At 34.8% G+C, this 26386-nt stretch overlaps 1 protein-coding gene across 1 annotated transcript in view; it reads left to right on the forward strand.

Moving 5' to 3' along the window:
• CadN (neural cadherin) overlaps window positions 1-26386 on the forward strand; it is a 796050-nt gene that overhangs the window by 728210 nt on the left and 41454 nt on the right. The window contains 1 exon segment of the mRNA XM_074174961.1: window positions 10642-10806. Within this exon segment, the coding sequence (XP_074031062.1) occupies window positions 10642-10806 (165 nt within the window).

Genomic DNA, 26386 nt, shown 5'->3' on the forward strand with positions numbered 1-26386 from the left:
AAGTTCAACAGGCGATCTTCTATCGTATGTCACCCAAATTTGAAATAAGCAATCGAGAAACTTGGAAAGTCATGAGCTGTTGCGCTTGATATTTCTATAGCATTTGACCGTGTGTGGCATGAGGGTTTGTTGGCAAAATTTTGATGCTATGGCTTCAACTCTATTTTTATTGTATATCAACGACTCATTGGAAAAACGAAGAATCCAATATATTGATTTGCTGATGACAGCACACTTGTCTCGTCAATTCATTTCGATTCCAGGACATCGGCTGCGGATGCAGCAGGAGGTTGCATATCCTAATGAGGATCTAGAAGTGATTTCGAATTGGGGTGAAACTAATCAGCTTCACTTCAATGCCTCGGTTTTCTCCAAAAAGATAAATGCTTCCGAACCGGATATAATAACGTGAGGGTGTAAATGAACACCAATATGTCTTGGCAGCACAATCTTGTCGCTGAAATTGCAAAGGCTGCTCCTCATTAGCTTGGTACACTGTTCCGAACCAGAAAGCTGTACACACCTCAGTAACTGTTGGTGCTTTAGGGTGTAACTAAATAAGTGTAAAACATTTAAGGAGGTGATTCCTCATCGAAAAAAAGATAGGATATCATACAAAGAAATGTCATTGGAGCATCCATTGTTAAGATACAGCCCCTTAATAAAATTTGTATAACAATTTTTTTCTCACAAGCACTAAAAAAGTTACAATATTGAAATTAACCTGACGTTTTGTACTACCAAAAAACACTTAGCCAGAAATTTATTTGGTTGGGTGTAAGGGGTGGAAAACGCAACCCCTAAAATTTATTTCCAATGTTACTTTTTGTCTTATTATTTGTTTACCATTTAAAAATTCATTTCCGATAATCTATTTCATTTCGAAAAAAAAATGCCTCCTGGGTTTTTTGCCCAAAATAAACCAGTTCGCAGCAAAAAATTATTTTAGAAACAACTACAGAGATACATCGTGATAAATGCGAAAATACGAAACTAATCTATCTAGTAGGTCGCTATTAGCGATAGTGACAATTGAATTGGTATGACGTTGTCAATTTGTGAATTTTCGGAATTGAATTGATACTAATTGTGTGTTCTGTTCTTAATTTGTTACTTTATTCATTCAGTTGTTATTAAAATGGCATACACAAATGCCATACATGGCATACATCCTTCAAATAGAATATTTGCTTGACTTTATCAACGATTACGAGAATATGATTCATTCGACAAAAGAAGGCAGGATTGTGGTCGCCATCGAGAAGTACGAACACCACAGCTTGAGGAAGCAGTACTCAATTTGATTGAAGAACAACCTACTATCAGTACAAAGATTGCTTTCCAGCTGAATGTTTTTTATAGGTTCTTTCACGGAAGGTTTCCAAGTGACTTGGACATTTCATTCCGCCAAGAGCGGTACATATCAGAAATTCGCGACGGACTGTGGCTGATCATCGTCTTGAAGTTCAATTCAGTACACTTCGATCTTCACAGTTCAAGAACTCTTTTATTGGGAAAACGGCGTTCATGTTTTTCCGAATGGATTCAATCCCTGGCAATTCAAATCCAACCTAAATCGCTACTTTCGCACAGGCATCATTTTCAGAGCGCCTTGAAGACTTTGCTGTAGTACTTGTTTTTTCTCTTCTGAAAAAAATTAATGAGACATCGCTATTAACGTTTTTTTTCAAAATTTATTCATTGTGCTCTCAAAGTGATATTGGTGAAAAGTTTTCTATAGTATACATTCATGTTCTTCACACATTCGAGCTGATTCGCATTACATAATGAGAATATACAATATATCATTTTTGTGGCCCCGATAACATGAGGATATTGAAATTTCAGTATTGGAAGTGGATGAATAGAACATACTTCCGGCATATATCACGTTTCAAATTTTCTAAATATCTCTAGGCATACCCACAACATTTCTGAGAATGTCTTTCAAATTCGAGTATCTCAAGATGACACACTGACCTTTATTTATTATGCGTCACTAACGACTATATTCAATTTCCTAACCTACTATCAACGATTCCATTCGAATTCAACTTATTCGTCATCCCTCATGATTCTAGAAACGACAAAATATAAAATCTAATCTGAGAGAAACCCTAGTTACTCACGTGGAAATAATTTTTCCCGTCGAAATTGCTCGACTCTACTGAGAAATACAATCGAAATCTCATTTCAAATTTCATCCGATATGTATTATAGTTGTATCGCTCAATTTTATCATGTTATGATGTTCTGTTATATGAGCATTCATAGATGTGAAATAATATTCAATCACTGTTCGTGATAGATTAATCTGATTCATAATATCTGATGTAACTATGTAACTATTGTTCATTTATTCATCTACCCTTGGTGAATTTTGTTTGGTTTTGTTGATGAGTTGTATTGATTTTTCAAATAGCTACAGTTGTATTCAACCCGGTTATAACTTTCTTTCCGAGGATCCTAGTGAATATTCATCACATTGGGGAAATATCGAAGGATTTATCCTCTATGCCTCAGAGCTATACAATAATGAACTAGTGAACTTTTATGGAGTTCACAATTGAACTAGTGAAGTAGTTATGTAATGAGTTGAAATCAAAATAAGTGTCAAGACTTCATCGAGGGGAACAGTAGCCGGGAAATTAGTTATTAGACACTTGTTTTTACTGAAACAACTATTGAAAATGATAATCTTGTACTGTCATCTCTATATATGAGTAGTTTTTATACAGAGTCATCCCCTGAATATGCACTATACAGAAAGTTATTCCTGATAAAAACTTGTGTATGCCCTAAAACTGAACATGCACCAACACAATACATTAAAACACACGTAATATACGAGGAGCTTTCAAATATTTGATTTTGAGACAAGAGTAAAAAACTCTTATTTTGAAAAATTTCGGGAAATGTTATCCAGTATCAGCATCAAAAAATTCATCTAGATTAGAAGTCGTGGCCATCCATGTGGAGTTTTATTTTTCTTACTCATTTTTTTAAATGGGGACTACGAAAAAAAAATTGCTAGAACGATAAATAAACAGCATTCTGTATACGACGGTTTATTTAAAAGCCTGTAATATTACAAATATGGTATTTACCACGGTCAATCTTTTTTAAGAGTGAAATAATTTTTAAAGTTTCTTGTGCAAAGTTATTTTTATTTTTTGTTAACACTGAAAATTACTGAAAATTATACAGTATTGTAACAATGACTTAATATTCAATAATATAAATTCAAAAAATATCAAGATAATATAGGTATTTCGGAACAAACTCATTGATTTTCTGGAGATTTTCTTGTCCAAAGTAAGTGTTTTAAGTTGGCGTTGGAACCAAACGTATGTTTGACATTAAGTGACATATTTGCTAAATATTCATTACATAGTTATTGTTATTGCTCATTTTGTTAACGTTTGAAAATAAGTACTATCAAATAATATCAAGATGCTTACAAAAGAAGGAAAATTTGAGATTACATTGTTGTGTGGGTTATGGTTATCAAATGATGTTTGTAAAACAATCAAAAACAAAATTTTCGATAAAGCATATAAGTTATTGCCACTAAAAGTTTTCCAGGTCATTGGCTCATTGATCCTCAATTACTACTGAGCGACCTGTTAGTCAGGAATTTTACAAAAAACGTATTTCAACGTCGGATCAGATCCCAATTAATTTTTCGATCAAATTGTCAATAAAACATGTCTGAATCACCAAAACAGCTAACGAATCTTGGAAAAATTCTAAAAAAGCATATGAAGACGTTGGGGGGACTTCAAGGAATCGATGCTTTCATTCGGAAGCTCAAGTCACTCAAGTTATGTCTGTTTCTCAACAGTTGGCTGATATTGGTGCACTATTAGATAATGCCTTTCAGTGGACTTATTTTGTTAAGTGATTTATCTCCAAAAGAAAATTCTATGGTTATGGTGTTAGAAAGTTCTAACGTGATGATTACACTAGAAATATGCCTTATGATGTATTTCATGGGAAAGACAGTTTTTGGCTTTCTACTACTCCATCTTGATACAAAAAACAAGGATAAGGGAATCTTCCAAGGAAAGGAAGGAAGTAATCAATTTTAAAATAAGTAACTCTATACATGGATGTGTAGATCATGCAAAGAAGTAACTTTCAGACACAAACTGAAAGAAAATCCTCCTGAAACAGCTACTTTCATACAAACATTGAATTACACGAAAGAAAAAATTATTTCGAAACAAATACTTCTATATAAACACTGAATTATACAGAAGATACTTTTCTCTGAAAGTTACTTCTTTGAATGATCTATACATCCATGTATAGAGTTACTTATTTTAAAATTGATTACTTCCTTCCTTTCCTTGGAAGATTCCCTCATCCTTGTTTTTTGTATCAAGATGGAGTAGCAGAAAGCCAAAAACTTTCTTTCCCAAAAATTAATCACTCCTAAAAATATAACCCCTTCAATTCAAATGTATTTCATATTTCAGTAAACAAGAGATCATGTTTGCCAAAAAAGAACTGTTTGGGTCAATTGTTGATCTGTCAAACATTAAGTTTTGTGAGCGTATATCTGTCTAATATTCACACTGGAGTTGAAATAAAGTAACATATGACATAAATATACGACAAATATACGACATTAATGTTTCATTTTCAATTCTATCATATTTGGATAACTTAATTATTTCAGACATTCTAAAATAGAATGTATCGATTTGTGCTTATCTTACTGTTTATATGAATCATATATCTGTAGAGCAGGATCGACAATTTTTTTAACCAAAAAAAGTAATAGTAGGATGAAACCAATTGAAAACGAAGGAAATATAACAAAAAGAAAGGCAAAATGAATCACGGTCGAATTGAGGTTGAGAAGTGGGAGGCGGTGAGTCTTATGGAAAAAAGTTAAATAGCAAAGTTGTTGGTAATATGTTGGTAATATCTTTTACAAAAAAAATCTCATGAAATTCAGTGGACTCTTGTTTTTTCATGTACCGAACACACTGTAATTTTTTGGATTTGAAATATTTATTTTTTCAGCACCCTAATTTTCAATTGAAAATTCACGTGTTTTTTTTTTAAGTCGTTGGGCTTTTTGTTCGTTGAAATCCCAACTTTCTGATTCGTTACTATGGTAAATTTTCTCAGAAAATGCAAAAAACGAAAAATCTCGAATCCAAATTTTTTCAATCATTATGTTCAATAAGACTTGTAGTTTTGATGGAAATCGAGATAAACATATTTTTCTCCTCAAAAAATCACCCTCTCCCACTTCCCAACCTCGAATCGACCGTAATTTATTTTTCCTTTCATTTTTGTTATATTACCTTTCATTTTCAATGATTTTCATTCTACTATAATTCTTTTCCACTTTTTCACCTTCTTCAAAGGTCTACTGGTCGATGAAATTTTTTAAACTAGTACCTGTCCTCTCTTCAATTAGTTTTCCAGAAGTTTTTTTTGAGTTATAATATTTCATCCATTCATATACTGAAAATCTTCCATTGCACTCTGATTATTTCAAACCTCTTCGTTACTAATTAATCTCCGAAATGTCAGTGCAATGCTAAAACAAACCAATTCACGTAATCGCAACATCCACAATGAGATCACTTTTTTCAATGAATTACTTCAAATCCATTCCAGAGTAATTTCTCATCAGGCGAAATGTATTGAACGTCATTTAATGAGTTTTCTGCCATTTAGTATGACAAATATCCTTAATTTATACACAAATAACTGGTTGATATGAATGTATCCGGCTCCACAAAGATTATGAGAAAAACACAGGATCTGTTTCAAAATGGAAATTAATGGATTGTGGAGGAGGGATCGGTTCAAACATAGTTCTATACGTTGAAATCCCCTTCATTCCGGATGCAAATCATTGATTCCATCGCTTCGTCGACAGCAGATTGAAAGCAGCCGTAGTGGTTTGAATTTTCGGTTGAAATAATCGTACCAGAGATTGTTTTGAATTCAGTTCATGTATTTTAAATTTTCTTCTTCTCAACATCTGTTAGCACGAATTTTCTTTCCTCTATTACGACTTGCTCATAGAAACTTCCAAAAGAGACACCTTTCACAATCACCATCTTCATTGATGAAACACATTTCGGAAAGAGTGTTGCAGATTTGGTATTTGTTCAGGGTTCATTATGAGCCAGAGGTTCCAGATTCAATTTTTTGACTATTGTTAGTGAAATCATCATCTCGAAGACACGATTGGTGATGCAGATCAAACTGAAGAGCAGTTGAATTTTGTTCGGATGCAGGCCCAAGTAACGACCCAAACTTCGCCAAGTTGTGGTCAGCGATATTATCGACTATTGATATTATCAGAATATGATTCGCAGGTAATGAAAATCGGTAATTGATTCTTTAGAAAAAACTTTTTGGCTCCTCCTCAATCATTGAACAAAAAATTTGGGATACTTACAAAAAAGTAAGAAGGAAAGTAAGTGCAATGAGGAACTCTTCATAAAGATATGTTATGAATACACAGAAATTTCTTCTAGATACAAACCGGAAAAGAGCCTCTTCCCAAACAACTACTTCTACATGAACACTTCAGGAATGATTTTCTGAAATGAATTGTTGTAGATATCATCGAACCTTCTTATATAAACATCAACTGACACAACGGAATCTGCAAAACTTTATTGTATAAACATGGTGAATTGTCCACATCTATAGAAATGCAAACACCAGCCATTAAATTGAATTCAGAGTTCATAATTGGAATGAACTGATCCGTTGATCTCTGGAATTAGACAAAGGGGAGATTCCGTTGGAAATATACATTAATAGATATTAGGAATAATTATTGAGGCAATTCGACTGTTCTCGGAGTGAGTTGATTGTTTGAAGCTGTTACTTTCGTATTCGTATTCAAACTCTAAATTTAATTGAAATGTTTACAATTCGCTCGAAAATACAGTTGAGTAATTAATATCGCTATTTTCCTATTTCTGGGTGAATGTGAAGTGGCTAGTTTCGTGTTGAAGTTGTTAATGATTATTAAATTTTAAGCTTCTCTTCTGTACAGCAAATACAGTTCAGAATTCGAGAAACGATTGTGTTGTACAAATAGAAAGATCTGAGGATATGACTCATGATTCGTTATTTCCTCAATTCCTGAATATTTGGAATAATATGGTGACAAAGAGTTGAAGGAGGAAGAAATATATAGGCGAATCTTTGAATCACACTTGAATCGACTACATATAACTAATTTTTCAAGGACAATACACGAGCAGTACAGGAGCATCCTTAAAGCGCTTTAAGAGCGGTGTCTGTGCAAAAGTGGTGATTCACGTTGGGTTTGAATCGCTAGAGATTAAATTAATTTGGAAAAACATTCTCAGAAAGTTCATTCCACATAAACGCAGTTCTCCAAATGAAAGAAATGTTAAACAGTCAAGTTAGAGGTGTACTGAGTTGAAGCTGAAAACGATGAGCAGCCACAGTCCGCTGCATATTTCTAATATGTACCGTTCTTGGTGGAATCAAATTTACCAAGTCACTTGAACACTCCCCGTGAAAGGAAGACAAATCTCCGGTCAGCCTTCGATGTTCCAGACTATCAAGGTTGCAAATGATGTTCGTGTCTTCAAGTCAAGCGGATGGCTTTTTTCTGGATGGAATCCAGCAGCTTCAGGTAGCTCCATACATGTGAACAATATTACAAAACAGATATGATCTTAACTCAATAAAGCATCAAAATTTGCTGAGTTTTGATAATCAGCCTCTGCAATTTCAGCGACATGATTGTGCCAAGACATATTGGTGTCCATTTCTACCTCCAACAAACTTATCGAAGCAGATAGCAAAATCATCTGTCCTGACTTATATCTGTTCCGGAGACAATTATCTTTTTAGAGAAAACCGATGCCTGGGTTTTTGTGGCATTGAATTGAACCTAGTTCGTCCCAATTTAAAATCACCTCTAGATCCTTATTAAGATATGCAGCCTCCTGCTGCCGGTGACGATGTGCATCCACGGCCAATGTCCTGGAATCTAAATGGAGTGACGAGAAAAGTGTGCTGTCGTCAGCAAAGCAATATATTGAATTCTCGTTTCTTTACAATAAGTCGATGATATACAATAAAAAGAGGGTCGGAGATAACATGGATCCCTGGGGAACACCAGCGTTGATGGTAAAAGTATTCGAGAGATACGCATCGACATCCACAGGGTAAGTTATGTAAACGACCTGCTACTTAACATATTTGACATATTGTCACCCTTGAAATTAATTTCCTTCAATACCAAAAACCTCCTTGGATTACAGATGTTATCAAAAAATGATTGAACTAAGGGAAAAAGCTTACCGTAAATACAAAAAATTGCAGGACGAAGGTTATTGGAACTATAACAAACAACACAGAAATTGTGTAAATATAGCTTTCCGTAACGAAAAAAAAAATTATATTTAGAATTCAGTGCAAGAAACCAAAATGGTAGTAGTAAGATTCTGTGAAAAAGATTACAAAATTTTAATATGTGCAGCAAAGCAACTGTATATATACCAGAATGTCTCGACAACCCTAACAGAATAAATCAGCACTTTATAGAGTCATCATCGAATAAGTCTGAACCTGAACAAAATTTTCTCGATAAGTATATTCAATACTGTCGAAGAAATTCATTAATGCTTGCTAGAGGTGAAATCACTAGCTACTGGTCCTAACTTAATAAACTTAGAAATGATATTACATTGCTGCCCAACAATTCTATCAGTTATTAACTAATATTGTCAATTCTTGTTTACTGAAAGGTATTTTTCTTTATATTTGGAAAGTGCCACGGATAATTGCATTGCCTAAGAAAAGTGGTATATTGAGTTACAATGGCCTCTGCCCGGTTAGTATACTACCATGTCTGTGGAAGGTAATTGGAAAAATCATGAACTTTCGTGTAAGATGGCATCTTGAAAAATATACTATATTGCCTTCTGAACAATCAGGGTTCAGACCGGGACACAGTTGTGCTACAGCCTTACTTAACATTGTTAATGATATTATTAGAGAGACAGAGATTATTCAAAAGCAGTTGATACGATAAACCACGAAATTTCACTCCTTATTTTACATTTTATAGGTTTTTCGGATAGTGCTATTAGTCTTATGTGTGATTATCTACAGGACAGGAGTCAATATGTAGAGACAGCTGTGGGTCAGTCAGCAAGAGAAAAGGTCACTTGTAGGGTTCCATAAGAGTCTATACTTGGCCGCGTACTATTTAGTGTATATACACAAGTAATTTAATTTCGAGCATTACAACTTGTAAAGTTCACTTTTATGCTGATGATACATACACAGCTGTATCACTCATTCGCTTCAGAAAATTGGTTTGAGGCTCAAAAAGTTATATCTGAAGATATAAACCGACTCGAGTCTAAAGTAATGATATTTGGAAAAAACAAACATTACATTGAAACCATCATGAGACTCAAAATTGAAAATGAAGAGTTACTGTTTACAAGTGATACAAGAAATCCAGGTTTACACTTAGATACATAACTTTTGCTTTAGAAAACATATTAACTCTTGTCTTCAAAACGCTTATTGTTCATTGAAAATGCTTTACCCTCATAGACATGTTCTTTCACAATCACTTAAAAAACGTTAAGTGCTACACTTGTCCTGAGTCACTTTAACTTTTGTGACGTTCTGTATTGATCATGCTTAGATCATAACGATATCAATTGTATAGAAAAAATACAGAAATCATGTCTCAGATTGATCTACGGTATTCGCAAATATGATCCAATATCTCACAAAAACTAAGATCCGCAAAGTGATTAAAAATGCAAGATCGTCGAAAACTTCATTTTTTCATTTTAACCCATGCAGTGATCAAAAAACAGTTACCCCCATATCTTTACAATAAAATAAAATATAGGACAGATATTCATAACCTTAATTTACATCATAGAGGTCTTATCTCGCTTCCACCTCACAAAACTTCTCTGTTTCGAAGAAGAAGATCGACCCATCACTTCGTACTATGAAACTATATTAATTTCGAAACAAAATGAGAAACAGTCTGTTGGCCAAGAATGAATAACTCAAAGTTTCCACAAATAATATTTATTTGTCAGTCGGTAGCCAGGCGGTTCGGCGTGGGTGCTTTGTTCACTCACTCGAATTGACTGCCGTGTTGGTCGGTGGTTCAAGCCCTAGTCTGAACGATCGATCTTCACTTGCTACCATCCAACCCGTGTTAGGAATCACACGTTAAAAGATAAGACCTCGTTAATCCTTGGCTCGCACAAGTTTCGACTTCTGAGGGTTGTCGTTCGTAGGGGTGCGACAGCTGGTTAACGGAAAAACAGATTTTAAACAGATTTTTTTAAAACAGATTTTAAACATTTTTAAAATAAAAGTTATCAGCATGCGAACAATTATGATTGTACTTAAAAATTGAGTAAATTCTTAAGATTTATTGGTATACAGAAAGTTGAGAATTAGGTCAATCAACCTTTCAATTTTTTTATCGTGACCGTAATCAAAACTTCAACGAACTTTTCATGTTGAAAGTTACCAATTCAGAAAATCAGTTGAATAAGAGATAAAAATCGCCATCATCTGTATTTTTCGGTATCTCAAAGCTCTTATAAACTACTTCAATTTGATTCACAGTACGAACTGCGTTTGGCGGCGTCAGACAACCTCAAAGAGAACTACACCACCGTAGTCATTCACGTCAAGGACGTCAATGATAATCCTCCAGTTTTTGAAAGGCCTACATACCGAACACAGATCACGGAAGAAGACGACAGAAATCTACCGAAAAGCGTCTTGAGGGCGAGTGTTTTCGGCATGATTGTTATTATTGTGTGTTTTCCCTTGCTGTGTTTTTGATTTACAGTGAACTGCAGAATGCCAGCCGAAACTTAAAAATGTATTTTGCATGCCAAATATCGCCCAATAAAGTTTGTCTGAGGTTCGTTATAGATGCGAATTTTTATACCGCTTCCCATTTATGACACAGAATCAACATATAAATTTTTAGGAAGATGTGATTTTTTTTTTAATTTTTGTTCGTAAGTGATGAAAATCTATAACGTATTAAGGTAACATTCCTTATGTGATTTTCACTGGGCAGTTTACAAAACTACAACACGTTTTATCATATCTTTCTCAAGCAGTTCATCAGATGGTTAAGTTTTTTTTGTTTCTATCATTTTTCAACTATTAATTCAATCATTTTCATCATCAGTGGTGATATTATCCACTACGAGAAGTAGCTATAAACAGAGTAAATATAAAATCTTGATACAACAATAATATGCACTTTTTTCAAACTCCAATACAGTCATCAATTAGGCTACTTTCTTCTGAATATATATGTTCATAATTTGATGCACAATAACAAAAAGTTTCAGTTTTATATCTAGGTTAGGTTAGGTCCAAAGTGAGTGGGTCTATTCGACCCTCCATTGCAACCCGCAAGGGTTTATTGTGGCTCACACCTATTCACACTCGACCAAATAAACCCAGTCTTGACCAAGCCGATCAGTTTGTATGGTGAGTGGTCTTTCAGGTCAGATGGTAAGAGTACGGCCCTGCTGAACTCTAAAAACCTGATTCGGTCCCAGCGAGGCAGGCACAAAGTATATGCTCTGCTGTTTTATCATTAATGAGGTGGTCGGATAGACGAGGTGCAAGGATTCCGCCTTAATACCTGCGACAACCTTTCCATATGAGGGTTTTTGCACGTCAGCTACGCCTGACGAGGCCTCAGATTCAACCGTGCAGGGCTTTTCGCCTCTGGTTTTGGTGAATCATCACTTGAGCGCAAACGTTTGGTAACCTGCTCATGTGGGGTTTGTTCGTCCACCTGATACAGATTCTGCGTACGCCGCTCAAGAATTTGGTGCAAGGTGGTTTCGTAAGGTACCCCGCTCTTCAGGAGACGACTCAGTCGTTTCCTGGTTGCACCAACAAACCTTTTTTTTTAGGTTCAGTTATTGAATCAGGAGTTGGAGAGTTGAAAAGCTTTCAGCTCAGTTGAAGTCGTAAGCTCGTCATCCATCTCCTCTGTAGACTCGGTCCTGATCTAAATTTACAGGGAGGTCAGTTGAAGTCGGAAGCTCGGCATCCATCTTCTCTGTAGGCTCAGCGTCAGAAAGAGTTTTCCATTTCACTCTGTCCATGAAAGTCCCACGAGTAGCAAGGGAAAGAAGGTCCATCACGGCAGAGCCCCGCATTACCGTGACAAGGCGATGCTACGACGAGAGGGTGCCCGGTATCTCGAAGATTCCGTAGAGACAGCTGATAGGCTCAGTGTCAGGTGGCACACACCTTAGGATTAATCCATCGTAGGGATGCCATTCAGTTAGGGAATAACAGAACCACAAGTGATTCTGTCATTCCCGTATCCAGCGGGGCTACGCAGAAGCAGACATCCGATAGCCGGTTTGCTCAACCCACACATCCCAGTTTTGTATCTAACTGAAACGATTTTTATTGTGAAAGAAGTTTGAGACACATAATCTAGTGGTTTCAATAATAAGTAACTTTTTCATTCCACTATCTATAGTTCCGAAAATTGAGAAAACAATCTTTTATTATTTTTGATATCGAAGCATTTGCTCTGGCATTCCATTGATTGGTCTGCACCATAAAATGAAGATAAAGCTAGATACTCCTGGACTAACTCATCTTCAATGCAGAGACATTCATTTAGCAGGCCTTGTTGAACATTTGAAATACACAAACACTGTGTCGCGAATTCTCAGTTTGAAAGATGTAATTTTCCTGATAATTTCTGGCAAATAATTGATATATTGAACTAGTATTAGGGTAATCTTTCAGGAAGGATTGCATGAACTCTCAGCTATTGTCTCGCATTGTCAATTCATATGATGACTCTCAGACTTCATTTATTCAGTGAAATATTAATGATCACCAACAAAGGGATGGAATCTTTGAAAAAAAGTTGGTGAAAAATGGTTTTACAAAAAGTTCCGGAACAAAATAGATAAATAACTCTAGCTTTGTGTATATGAACCCATAAATTACATTTATTTCACGAATAATATCCGTCTCTAGACGTAATTCGAGCTACAATAGAGGTATGACTTGATATATTGATACATAAATGAAATATCTGGTTACAAAATCGTGTTCCATCTAAAAGACCTTAATCAAGCTTTATTAGGCACAATACACTCGAATCACTGTAATGTTGACTTGCTGATTTGTTTTTTTTTGTTTTTTTTTATGTTGTTTGACGCATGCTTTAGTACGAGCTAACCCTGGTAGCATCCGACAGTTTGAATGAAAATTACACCACTATCGTTATCCAAATCAAGGACGCGAATGATCGGCCTCCCAAGTTCTCATGTTCACTGTACAGTAGAATGATTGCTGAAGAATTTCTCGATTCGTACCCCCTCAAATTGATGAAGGTTAGATTTTTATTTTCAAGCAATTCAATATGCTCAAGTTTTTCTACTTCTTCGTTCATTAGCATGAGTGATAAATTTCTGTTGATCACAAAAATATTTGAAAATACATATAACTAGAACTGGAATCATCAACGAAATGGTAAGTACATGAAATTGAAGTTGATTCGAAAGTAGTGAAATGTAGATGATTGAAAATTTTATACGATCATGATTTCATCACCTTTTTCTTCGCAGTAATATTTCCTCTATCGAATTGTAGAGATAGTTTGAATCCTCGCATTGAGAAAAAATTAAATATATCCCATGTTATTTGAATGAAGGTAAACTTGAATAGATGTTAGGAAGTTGATTATTTCATGGGTCGAAGACAAAAGTGTTTCGATAGAGAAAAAAATACTGAAATTGAAAACCAATCAAGAAATTCATGGAAAAATCAAAGCGAGTCCAGATAATAATTATCAGAAAATGAATTGAAAAAAACATAACTTGGAAACTATAAAGAAATTTTAAAGCCGCCACATGTAAAGAATATTTTTTTTTGTTTTGTTAATACTACGATTTTAAAAATTTAGATTTCACCGGCTCTCATCTGCCAACAAGCAGATCTTTTTTGAGGTGTGAAAAATTGTGCACAAATATTTGAAACAAATAAAATAGAAAGTAAAAAATGAATTCAGTTTCTGAGATGTCCCATATTGCTAATTTCTTAAAAGAATTTCATACGTTTTTCTGCGTTTTCATATGAACAAGATATTACCATAACTGAAAGTGCTTGTAGCGGGAGTAACTGGTAATCAAAGAGGTCTGTGTTATCACTTCCAAGATTGGAGAATCATTTCGAATCGATGAGACATACCTCTGAAGATGGAAATCACTCGCACCGGCGAAACGTCAGGAAGAAATTCCAACAAATGACATACTAAAAACCGGAAACCACAATCGGTCTTGAAAAATGACCGCAAAAGTCCGAATCTCTACATCATTCCATTGTAGGTGTGATTATGGGAAACATATGTTGATTTCATATGCCTTCCCGAAATAGTATGTAGTTTTGTCTACAAATGTTCAAAGAAGGTCGACAAGTTTGTATGAAAACAACGTTTATAAATTCACATAGTTTTATCACTCAACGTTGAAAATGAATAATCTTGGCTGGCGCGAGAAAAAAATATACTTCAGCTGTTTTTTTTATGGTCATGGGAAGCAATTTCGTTCCCAATATTCTCGTTTTGATGTATTTTTCGGGATTACAATGAGTTATATAGCCCACAAAGGAGGTTTGTTATTAGAAAGCAAAAGCTATTTCAGTAGCAGTTTTTTTTGTTCCGAGCCTGGAAATTGAAGTTCAAATTGTTAGTGTGACCCTCAAAGGGAAATTTCGAGCCATCTAGTAGAGTTATAATGACCCTTGCGGAACTTGCAGTCTTAGATTATACTAAAGTTAAATAAACTATTAGTTCTTTTTATATCCCAGTTTCAAAATTGATTGGCATGTTTTGAATCCACAAAAAATATCTCGTTAACTATGTTGATTATTGTCTATTTCCCGATACTTTCACTACAAAATCGTACATTTATACAACTAAAAGATTAGATTTACTTCAACATAAATAATAAAAATATTCATTTGCTTAGAAAAAATCCACCGGTCCAGATAACTGACTAAAAATTGAAATATTTCAAACGCCAACTTTTACTTTAATACTTTGTTGCTTTTGTAACTGACTCCCGTATAAATAATTAGTAATTAGCAACATGGGAGGCATCAGAGAAATATTCGTCTTTATTATTTTCAAATTACACCAACAGAATTTTTTTTTTTGAAAATATAGGGCGAAGTTCAGTTCAGTTCCTGAATAAATTATCTGCATATTATTTGTAGGAAAGAATTAGCACGTTGAAATTTATGAAACTGAATGTTTTTTGTCAAGTCTACGTCTCCATTGCATAATTTGTATAAATGACATATCTATATCTACTTGTGTATTGACGAACCTAACATATTTCATATGACAATAAATGAATTGAATTGAATTAAGTGAACGACGGGGTAGATCGATCGATGCAGCTATAGCAATTAAGTGTATATTTCGAAAACCTTTACCTGGGTTTTCTTGATATTGAATTCCGCTCGGTTATTGTCCACAATTTCTACTCCTTTGCACTTCATGTTATTGGGATTTTCATAAACGAGAATTGAGGAGCAGTCACTTTTATCTCAGTTATAACCCATACAAATATATGTTTTCATGTAATTTCACATAAAATCAATAAATTAAATTAAATTGATCGAGGCATTTTGTCTTTAGTTGACTCACCTTTCTAAAATCTTAAGTTAGGTTAGGTTAGGTTGAGTCTTAAGTGAGTGGGAATATTCGACCCTCCACCCTTTATTGTGGTTCACACCTATTCAAATTATTCAAATGACAGTGACCTGTAAGATGGCCTGTTAGACATAGTAGTTCATCCCTGCTGTAGGCCAACAACTGTTTGGTATCAAGCTTCGAAGGGTGAATAAACGCCTTGGAGTGAGCCAATCCTGGAAGATTCTGCCAGAAGTATATAAATCTTCTTGCCATCCAGATGTTCAATGTTTCTTTGGCAAAGCCTAAAGATAAAGCTGCTTGCAGTTTCATCGCTTCAGGTCCGATGAAACTGCTTCTCTTCCAGGCCAGTATGACCAGGACTCCAGACCAGAGACAATCTGTTGAGTCTTCCTATCGAGGAGAGACGTTTTTGGCAATTTGCTACCAATTTAGACGTTGCTTGGTAGGAGCCAAGAGCTTTGAACGCCGCTTGACTGTCCGAGAATATTTTTATTGACTTGTATATGAGGTTGGATTTATCCAATCTCTCCGCTCACAATTCAATAGCGTAAATTTCCGCTTAAAATGCAGTCTCATAAGTTCTTAAGCTGGTAGATATCTCTGTCCTGCGACTAAAAACACCTGCACCAGAACCGGAAGGTGTTTTTGATCCATCTGTGAACCAACAACTATCTGCTCTTAATATTTCCTTCTCCCGATGTCATTTATTAGAATAACTCTGTAATTTCAGACATTCAAAGGATAAATATACTCTGTTAAATATCTCGCAATGTACATTTTGAATTCAGATTTGAAAATTTGCCTTTTGTCTCAGCAAAAATGTATCCCCTCGCCTGTCGAATGGAATTTCTAATGCATCGAATTCAAAGATAAACATGATGAATCATTCATCGATACCAGATAATCATTCAAATGTCCTATCTATATTTTTCATTTCCTTTCGCGTTTCTACACTTTATTCCATTGAGATCCGTTTCAATGTTATTTGAAATTTCGGATTTATATTTACCGAAAGTATGAGTCGCCTACAGTCGAGTAATTGGTATTCGTGTATTCTATCGCTTCAAAGAGTGATTGGAAACATACATAGAACGCGGTATTATAAGCAAGATTGAAAAATATAAATAGTATTGAAAAATATAAAAAACCACTCATAATCAGAACCAGTTTTATCAGTGCTCTGAATGTATTCAAATATTCTTCTGCCTGAAAAGGTTGTTGTCATAAACATGGCACTTCAATAAGCTGAAAATCGAAGTTTTTCTTCAGAAGTGGTGTTTCATCGATAAGGAAATTGTACCACGCGTTTGAAAAATCAACATTTTTGTCAGAAAAGCAGAGAATAATCGCTATTACCGCAAGGCTCTGTATGGACTACCTAAATCACATCCTTAAAGTGCCTTTATTATTTTACTACTCAAAGGATTAGTATGAATGAAGCCATCGAATTCTGTGGCAAATTTCTTACTCTCTTGTTCTTTGACTTTTGATAATTATCATCAGACTATGTAATGTTCTTGTCATAATCATTGGCTATGTAAGTTAAAAAATTCTCCCAATTTGTAACCATAAAAATGTACCTCATTTTTACAGTGATCCATCCTGAGGCTCCGCTCCGATTTTTATATTATTTTCACGAAAAATCAACGTCGTAGTATTTCGCAAGGGCACCAAAATGTCTTTCTTATGACTGTAGCTTGCTGGTGAAATGGAATTTAATTAATTATTTCGCCAAACAACTTCCACAGAGTAATTAAACTCGTTAACACAGATGGGTCAGCATCTCTTATGAATATTCATATATGTTGGGTGTTGACAATATCAATTTTAAAAGTCTTGTGGAAATATACATAAAACATAATTACGTAACGATAACTATAATCCAGTAACGTCCAAAATATATACATGATATAAAAAATACTTTATTCTTACATATTTCCCTAGACAAAAAGAGCATTCAAAATATTCGTATCCAGTCATTATGCATACTACAGAGTACATTACAGAATGTTTTTCATAGATTTCATTGCTCCTAAATATATTCTCTGAAACTCATTTGAGATCTTGTGTCAGCTAGGATAGTAATGGACCCATTCAAACCCTCGTATCACGCAAAATATTGCTTGTACTCGTAATGATATTCAAGAGACTGAGATATCTTGAGGCGTATAGCATAAAAAACGGCACGGAAATTGTTAACAAAATTACTTCTATACGAGACTCCTTGAAACGCTTTTCATTCTCATAATTTTGTCTACAGATTGATATGGAATATTCGTATTTGAAATATGTTTTCAGCATCTACATCGAACTACCATATTCCCTATTATTTTTTTGATTGGTTGGAAATCAGCTAGGCAACAACTAATTTTTTATATGGATATCGGGCAGGTGTACATACAAACCGTGTCAGTAATATATATTTTACTCAATAATAACTTCATATATGTGTATAATGAGCAATCAGCGTCTGCTTCCACAAAATATTATATTTCATTGAAAATTTCGTTGTTTTGTTAATTGATGAATAAAATCTGTATTTGAGAATATCCAACTATGCTTGAAAATAAACGAATAAATTTGATCAAATACAAATAGTTTCAGTGGATCAACATATTAACTTCAAATTGCAATTACTGGTACTAATTATTTCTTATATGATTTCATGTAACTGTAATACTTCCTTTTGTTAAGGTAGTTCTATCCTTGTCATTGAGTCAGTCACATCAACTAATATTTTGGATGAGTTGAATTCAACTCTAAAATCTGGAAAGTTATAAAAAAAATTTAACTCAATTTTCATTATTATATTATGATATATTGCTTTACATTTGAAATTTCGGGAATAGTTATTGAAAAAATAGTTATTGAAGATTAATTTATGAAATCAACTACTTTCCTCATTTCTTCGGAAGTTTTCCTATTCTCCATCTCTTCATCTCGTCTTCAGCTGTGAGAAATCCGTCCTGAATAACATTATCATAATCCCAACAGAATTCCACTCTTTCCCTGAACACTTGTGAAGGTTATTTCAAACTTCAATTTCTCTATAATGTGTTATCGAGAAGTTTATCCTGTAGACGTATCAAGACCAGAACTCAGCACTATGAAATAGAGTTGCTGTGGATAAGCTTGAGAAGACCAGAGGTGGACTGAGTAATAAAATTTGAATTTAGGTGGATGTTGGAAGGTTGTAGACCATTCAGAAAATGATCCATCATTTATTCAATCAACATCGCATTTGAATTAATGCGAATTGAAATGTACTCAACAAGAAATAAATTCAATGAATGAAGAACCAGATTCACAAAATAGTTGTCAAATTCAGACATTTATTCGAATTAGAAAATGATAGTTAATACCATTAGTTACTTTATGATTTCATCGTTCCATATATCTATTTTGTTCTATTGATCTCAAGATGAGTGAATGTAATCCATAATATCTATACTTTTATATTGAGGGCCTATCAGAAGTGGTGACTTTTATTTTACTATTGAAGATATTCCATGCAAAAACTAATTCGACGTAACTCTCAACTTTTTTCAAAAAGCGAAATTTCAATGAAAAATGGTGGTTTCATCAATTTTTCGAAAGTATTCTTGATGACTATGATGAGATTTCGTATATTCATTAGCAGTAAGTTGCAAGTGGTTTGTTTCGTTCTAATTACATTTAAAATTCCGAAAGTGTCGTCTGAAACAAACAAGGAATATTGAATTCTATAGTAATCTTCTTCATAAATTCAAAAAATAGATTACGTACTTCAATTGCATAGAAAGCTGTTTTCTCATTTACAATGATATTTCGATATGTCTCTACACATGGACTAGAAAGTTCCGAGCCTGAGAAAAAAAACTCGTTTTCCTTAAACGCGTTCTTTTTGTTCAAAATTGGCCTTATTCATCAACGTAATCTTCATCAAGAGCCACACAATAATTCCAGCACCGCTCTAATACTTCAATACCACTTTTGTAGAACGATTTATCTTTCGCCTCAAAATGGATCTCAGTTTCAGTAACAACCTTTTCATTCGAGCGACATTCCTTACCGGTGAGCATTTTTTGAGGTCTACGACCAGCCTGTAGTCACTGGGAGCCAAATCTAGGGAGTACGGTGGATGTGGGAGCAATTCGAAGTTCAATTGTTTGATTGTCTTGTGACACGGTGCGGTTTTTTCTTCGTCATATGCGGTCGTTTTTTGCAATTTATGTTTTCAAACGCTCCATAATGCTATATAATATTCACTGTTGATGGTATTTCCCTTCTCAAGATAGTCGATGAATATTACACCACGCACATCCCAAAATAGCGAAACCATAACCTTTTCGGCCGATAGTTGTGCTTTCGGGCGCTTTGGATGAGGTTCACCAGTTGCTCTCCACAAAGACGACGATCGTTTTGATTCCGGAGTGAAGTGATGGATCCATGTTTTGTCCATTGTCATATATCGACGCAAACATTCCGGTTTGTTATGTTCAAACATAGCCAAACACTGCTCAGAATCATCAAGACGTTCTTGTTTTTGGACAACAGTGAGCTCGCGCGGCACCCACTGTGAACAAAGCTTTGTTATAGTCAAATACTTAAGCAATTAAAGCCCAATACGTTTTTTTATATATTCACAATGTCAACTAACTCGAGCAACTCCACTTTTCGATTATTTTAAACGATTTTGGGTTTTTTTTTCTTTTCTGGTGTTACTGCCTCATTTGGACGTCCACTGTGTTCTGCAAGTCAACAAATCAAAGTTTAATTGTTATTTCTGATGGAGCGGAGATCTTATAACCCTTGTCATGGCATTGCTTTGCTGGAACGGTATTGTTTCCCATCAATAAGCAGTGTAAAATCAAAACACGAAATTGTTTTTGATCCATTGTTTCGAAAATAACAAATGTAGTGTCACTTATAACACAATAATTCACAAACTCATGAGTAGAAGATCGAAGAATTTCAACAGCTCAATTACTCAATACTGACTGAAAAAGCGGTCAATGCAATAAGACTACCGCCATGTATGTGTCTGCCTTAACTTTCCAGCCCAAGTAGTATATCTATGAATATTAAAATTTTTGAATATTTTTCAAACAACTTCGAATATGACTCGTAAAATTAAACTTTGTGGACTGGACCTCTAATGGAAACACACTTTTCACACACACCAGAGCAAGATCATTTTTCTCGACGTTCATTTCGCTCATTGAGATGTAATATAACCGATATATTTGTATATATTTATATATCGTTTCATCTATTATTATTGAATATACCGATCGTTTTCAGTGTAATAAATGCTCATTTCTGATTCATTTATTTTCTAAAATTAATTTGGTAGCGGCTGTCAGCAGATGCAGATTCCTCCACATTAGATTTTAACTATCAAAGCAGGTCCGAAAAAGATGAAGGGTTCAAGCCGATCGCACGGAGGCCGGTCTTTTTGAAACCTAACTACACCGTGTACCTTTTTGAGATGGTTTTCCTTCTAAGTTCCACTCCGTAACGAAGCAGGAGGCTAATACTTAAGGTTAAAGGCTTCTGAACTACCCTGAAGTGGTGCAGGACTTGCTCGCATAGTTAGCCATTAAAAACAACAAGAAGCTTCAGAGTAGGCTTATGTTACAAAATAAATAAAAAAAATTACCGGGTATGTTTATAGACCATAACAAATAACCATGTAAAAATATAACATGAAAGTCCAACAAAAACAATAAACAAAAATGTTCGAAAGGTAAGAACAAAATTCAACAAGAAAGCACGTCTAAAATAGCTGATTCTCAAACAAGAATAATCTCGTTATCAACTTGTGAAATGTTATATATTCTCTAATAAGGTAGAATTCCAAGTTACGCGAAAATCTACGATACCTCATTCGAACTTGGCGGACATTCTGAAGTGATTATTTGAACTTGCCTGGCCGCCGTACTATTTTTCAGCTTCAAACCCGTGTGTACTAATGCTATGATATTAACACATATGAAAGGGGTGTGGCGTAACTTATTGCCCTTCTTATATTGTCCCCAAGACGCAACAACAATAAGTATTACAAAATTGAAATGACATCCTCTCTGTCTAAACCGTCATAGGAGTTAGTAAAAATCCAAATTGACTCACAATACTATAGTGGGTTCTGTTCTCCCTCTCGCGACCGACTTTCGCAGCTGTCCAATCGCCACTGTCCCAATTAACTCTTGACTGCAAAAGAATCTTTTCGCAACTGACTTTTCAACTGACTTTCGCAACTTCTCTATCGCAATTCCCTTTCGCGACCAACTTTCCGCAACTTTCTTCCGCCACTGTTTCCCCGATCAACCGCCTGATTAGTATTCCCAACTTCGAAAATCTGTCCCCAACACTCCTCCCTTGTACCGTCCCCGGATTGTTCTGATCTCTGTTTAATATTCCCGAATTTTTCAATAACCCTTCCAACTCAAGATCTATATCTTCTTTTCATCGAAGTCATTGGTCAGTTTTTATTTTGAATGAACTTTCAGATATGGCCGAACTTGTTGTCCACGAAGCTGAAATGCAAACTCGTAGCTTGCATTTTTGCGTTTCCAGTGTTATAACTTATCAACAGGATACGTTTGTTTAGTTTAGCCTGAACGAAACTCAACCTTCATGATGCCGACAAGGTTCAACCATCATAAATTAAATGCAACGCTTACTCTGTTGAAAAAGTATCGATATCGAAAAACCGAGTGACCGACCCCGATCTTTATGAATGAAATGATATTTTTCGTTAACTATCGCAATGGCAGTCGTTACAGAGACTTTGGGATGTAAATCTCATTCGTTCAGTTGAGGCACATACCACTGATGATGTTTGCCGCAGTAGCAGAAGAATCGTTCAAGTTCCTCTTGACCACTGCCTCCCAGCCCGAACTTTGTTTTATCTAATACTAAAATTCAAAACCCAGCCATCACCCAATCAAATATGGCCAATTAACCAACAAATATTATCAGTAGTAAAAATTACATCAAGTACAAGCTGGACTTCTGGTTATGCCCATTTTGATACACAATGTTCTCAATTTCTATAGTGTGAATGAAAGAATGAAACTAAATGGGATTTACCGTGTTCTGATGAAGTTTCAGTCAGCTCGTGTAATTTTTCGTCCATTGAGCAATAATTGAATACTACCGAAATAGTGAGTCCCTCATTCACATTTTCCAATCCGGCTCTGGAGAAACAAAAGACGAAGGTTTCCAGCACCATCCAAAACCTTAATCACTTTCCCTTCATCTAGCTAAGCTCCAGCTCATTTCCTATTACAGGAACATACATATCAGTCGATTTATGAGAATCCCTCATTGATGGATGTCGGAATTTGCTGCTACCCTATCAGAATATTTAAACAGAAAACTGGAAAATCGACTCTGTGTGACGCGTATATACTTTGTATGACTACACCTACGTATTACCCGCAACTTCCTACGTGGCATGTGGAATGATTTCTTTGAGTTTCGTTCGAATTTGGTTCCCAAACTCTGATTGGATTGAATATATTTTATGTATGTTATGATAGTCCAGTCATTCGAAACTGGATATTTTTGTCTTATTTCATTCGTACGTCAGAAAAGTATAGCAGGTTTTGAGGTTCAAGATGATAACCACAAAGCTTATGATTCAGTTATTTGGATAATTGAACAGACAAAATCTGTAACTGGTGGTAATTTAGCAGGCTCCGTATTTCGGATATCTGGTGATGTCACACTGAACCGCTTCTCTGAAATTGTTTTCTGAATCATCGGATTCGTTCAGAGAATTTTATTTTTTCCAATTTTCTTCAATTCACTAGCTAATTCCATTTTTTGACCAAAAATATTATCCCAGTACCTCCTTCTGGGGACCGAAACTGAATATTTCTATAATTTCATGGTATTCAATATCAAACAGTCGTTTGAACAATATATTCTCCAAAATGTTCTGCTAGATATTTTCTCGTGCATGGGTCCAGGTACATTTGTTATCAGGTTCCAAAATGCGCAAATGAAATTGTACAATATTGTGATAACGAAAAATGGGGCTTTGAGTTTGTTTCATTTCAGTATATCACCGCATAATCTTTCATGTTAAGATTACTTGGTTTCATGAAACATAAAGCCACTTTCGAAAATTGAAATCACAATGTTATTCAATGTTTTTTTGTTCGAAATACAAACTATATTATTATAATTGATTTATGAAATAAACGCACTTTTTTTATACAGTGCTTCCTATTTGAATAATTTTTGGTACAATGATTTTCAGGAAAAATAAAAAAACACGTCAACAATAGTATACAGGAGGACACATTTTGACATATTCACATTTGATATTACTTCCCCTATCGCACCCCCAGAGCATGTCACCAATTTTTTTTAATGGATCACCCTATATTGTTTCGCATTATCAGATGCTCCATGATGAGCAGAATTCAACAAAGTGAAAAACGTATGTCTGAAGCTGATGAAATTCCTGAATCAAAATCTGATTACTGAACAATGAGAATAAAAAAATGTTCTATAGTAAATGTTCAAAAACGTTTTCACCAACTTTCATGCAATGGAACAAACGAATTTCCATTGCCGCCCTCACATGGATGAGAATCGGGAGTTATTTATCTGCAATGCCTCATGATATTCTCTCTCTAGTCTTCTAATGTTCATTGCATCTCATACACATTAGACTTCAAATGACCCCATAGAAAGAAATCTACAGTAGTAAGATCCAGAGACCTTGGTGACCATTCTGTAGCACCTCTTCTGCCAATCCAGCGACCAGGAAAATGATAATCCACAAATTGTCGCACTGGAGGTGCATAATGAGGAGGTGCACCATCCTGCTGAAAAACTATTTCGTTTTCGAATAAATGTATATCCTCTCCAATTGCCTTATTGATTCACGGTATTATTCGATTTTCTAACATATCCAAATATTTCTCACTATTCAAATTATCATCGATAAAAAAAAGTCCTATGATGTGGTCACCTAAAACCAGGGCCGTAGCGAAAAGAAATACTAAGGGGTATTTCCAATATTGACAATCTTGCCGATTCACCTCTCCACTCAAACTAAACGTACAGTCATCCGAAAAACAAATTTTATACAAGAAATTCTGATGCAAGTTGATCCGTTTAGTGAAATTTTCACAAAACTTGACACGTTTATTGAAATCATCTTCGTTCAATTCATGAACTAGTCTAATCCTATATGGATGAAATTTGTACTTATGAAGGATCCTGAAAACATTTGTACTATTGATTCCTGATTTTCGAGATAAGTTAGTAAGATATTGCGAATTTTCCATTATTCCAACGTGCCCTAAAACTGCAGTACAAATAGCTTCATCGTTGACACCTCCTGAACAGTTATGCTTTTTATTGTTAACAGATCCAGTTTCCATAAATTTGTTCAATACTTCCGAAACGTATTCGTGTTGTATATTCCTTCTTGGATGATCATCATTGAACATACGGGCAGCAGCTCTAGCACTATTTCCATTCGGGTAGTACAAACTCACTATTTCAATCCGTTCTCGAAGCGTATAAACCATTGCTTCTCAAGAATTCACAAAAACAGAAACACCAATTGTAACTTCACCTGGTTGGTAATCGTTATTGTAGAATGAGATGAATACAAAATGAAGTGAATATCGAATTCAAACTCAACTAGGCAAAATAAGACTTTTTTGAAGTATACTTCACAAAAACACCTATGAAACCTAGGTAACAGATTGTACAGAAGTTCATTCGGGGTGGCTCTTTTGCAACTCAAATAATTTTTAGCTTCCAAACTATGAGCTTCAGACCATAAAGAATTCTACTTTGTTGAAATATGTTCATCACGGAACATCTGATGACGCAAAACAATTGACCCATTTAAAAAAATTGTGACATACTCTGGGGGTGCGACAGAGGAATTTAGATCAAATGTGAATATGTCAAAATGTGTCCTCCTGTATACTATTGTTGAGATGTTTTTATATTTCTCCTGAAATTCATTGTTCCAAAAGTTATTCACGGTGGCTCGCTTTAAATAGAATGCACTGTATAAAAAGACTCAAGATTGCAGAAATCTGCAATCTGAGATTGATATTTCATCGCATTCAGTTTTTCTCTGAAATACAGAAATAATGAAAACTTCCATATAGAAAGGGGGAAAAGTTGAAGAGACAACTCAAAAGATGGAAATTATTGGAAACAAATACTCTTCCATACGAATGACAAATGGTTTCCTGAGGTTGTTTACTGAAATATTCGGAAGGGTTTCTATTTCTTCAACAAATAAAAAACTTCCAAAGGAAGCAGGAAAGAATATAACTACAATTAAAATTCATAGAGACATTTAGATTCATGCACAGAAATTTGTTACAAATTTGATACAAATCAGTAAAAGAATTCTCTCCGTAACAAATTCTCTCACCTGAAAGTAGAGTTATATGAATCTCACTTTTTTCTATTCAATTTGTACTCCAAAAATTCTTTATGGAATACGACACAATGTAATATATGAAAGAGTTTTCATACAAAATGCCTATTACTTTGTCAATGTTTCTAACACCCTATCATCCTCAATGGTGTACTTCGAATTTTCGGAACAAGACACGTCTCTTACAACCGTATTAGCATCATATGAAAAAGCGCTCCTTCCTTCCATAAAAT

Source organism: Leptinotarsa decemlineata, unplaced genomic scaffold (assembly GCF_025532065.1).
Source record: "Leptinotarsa decemlineata unplaced genomic scaffold, Ldec_3_MD MMD2_tig00000882_RagTag_RagTag, whole genome shotgun sequence".
Classification (NCBI taxonomy): Eukaryota; Metazoa; Arthropoda; class Insecta; order Coleoptera; family Chrysomelidae; genus Leptinotarsa; species Leptinotarsa decemlineata.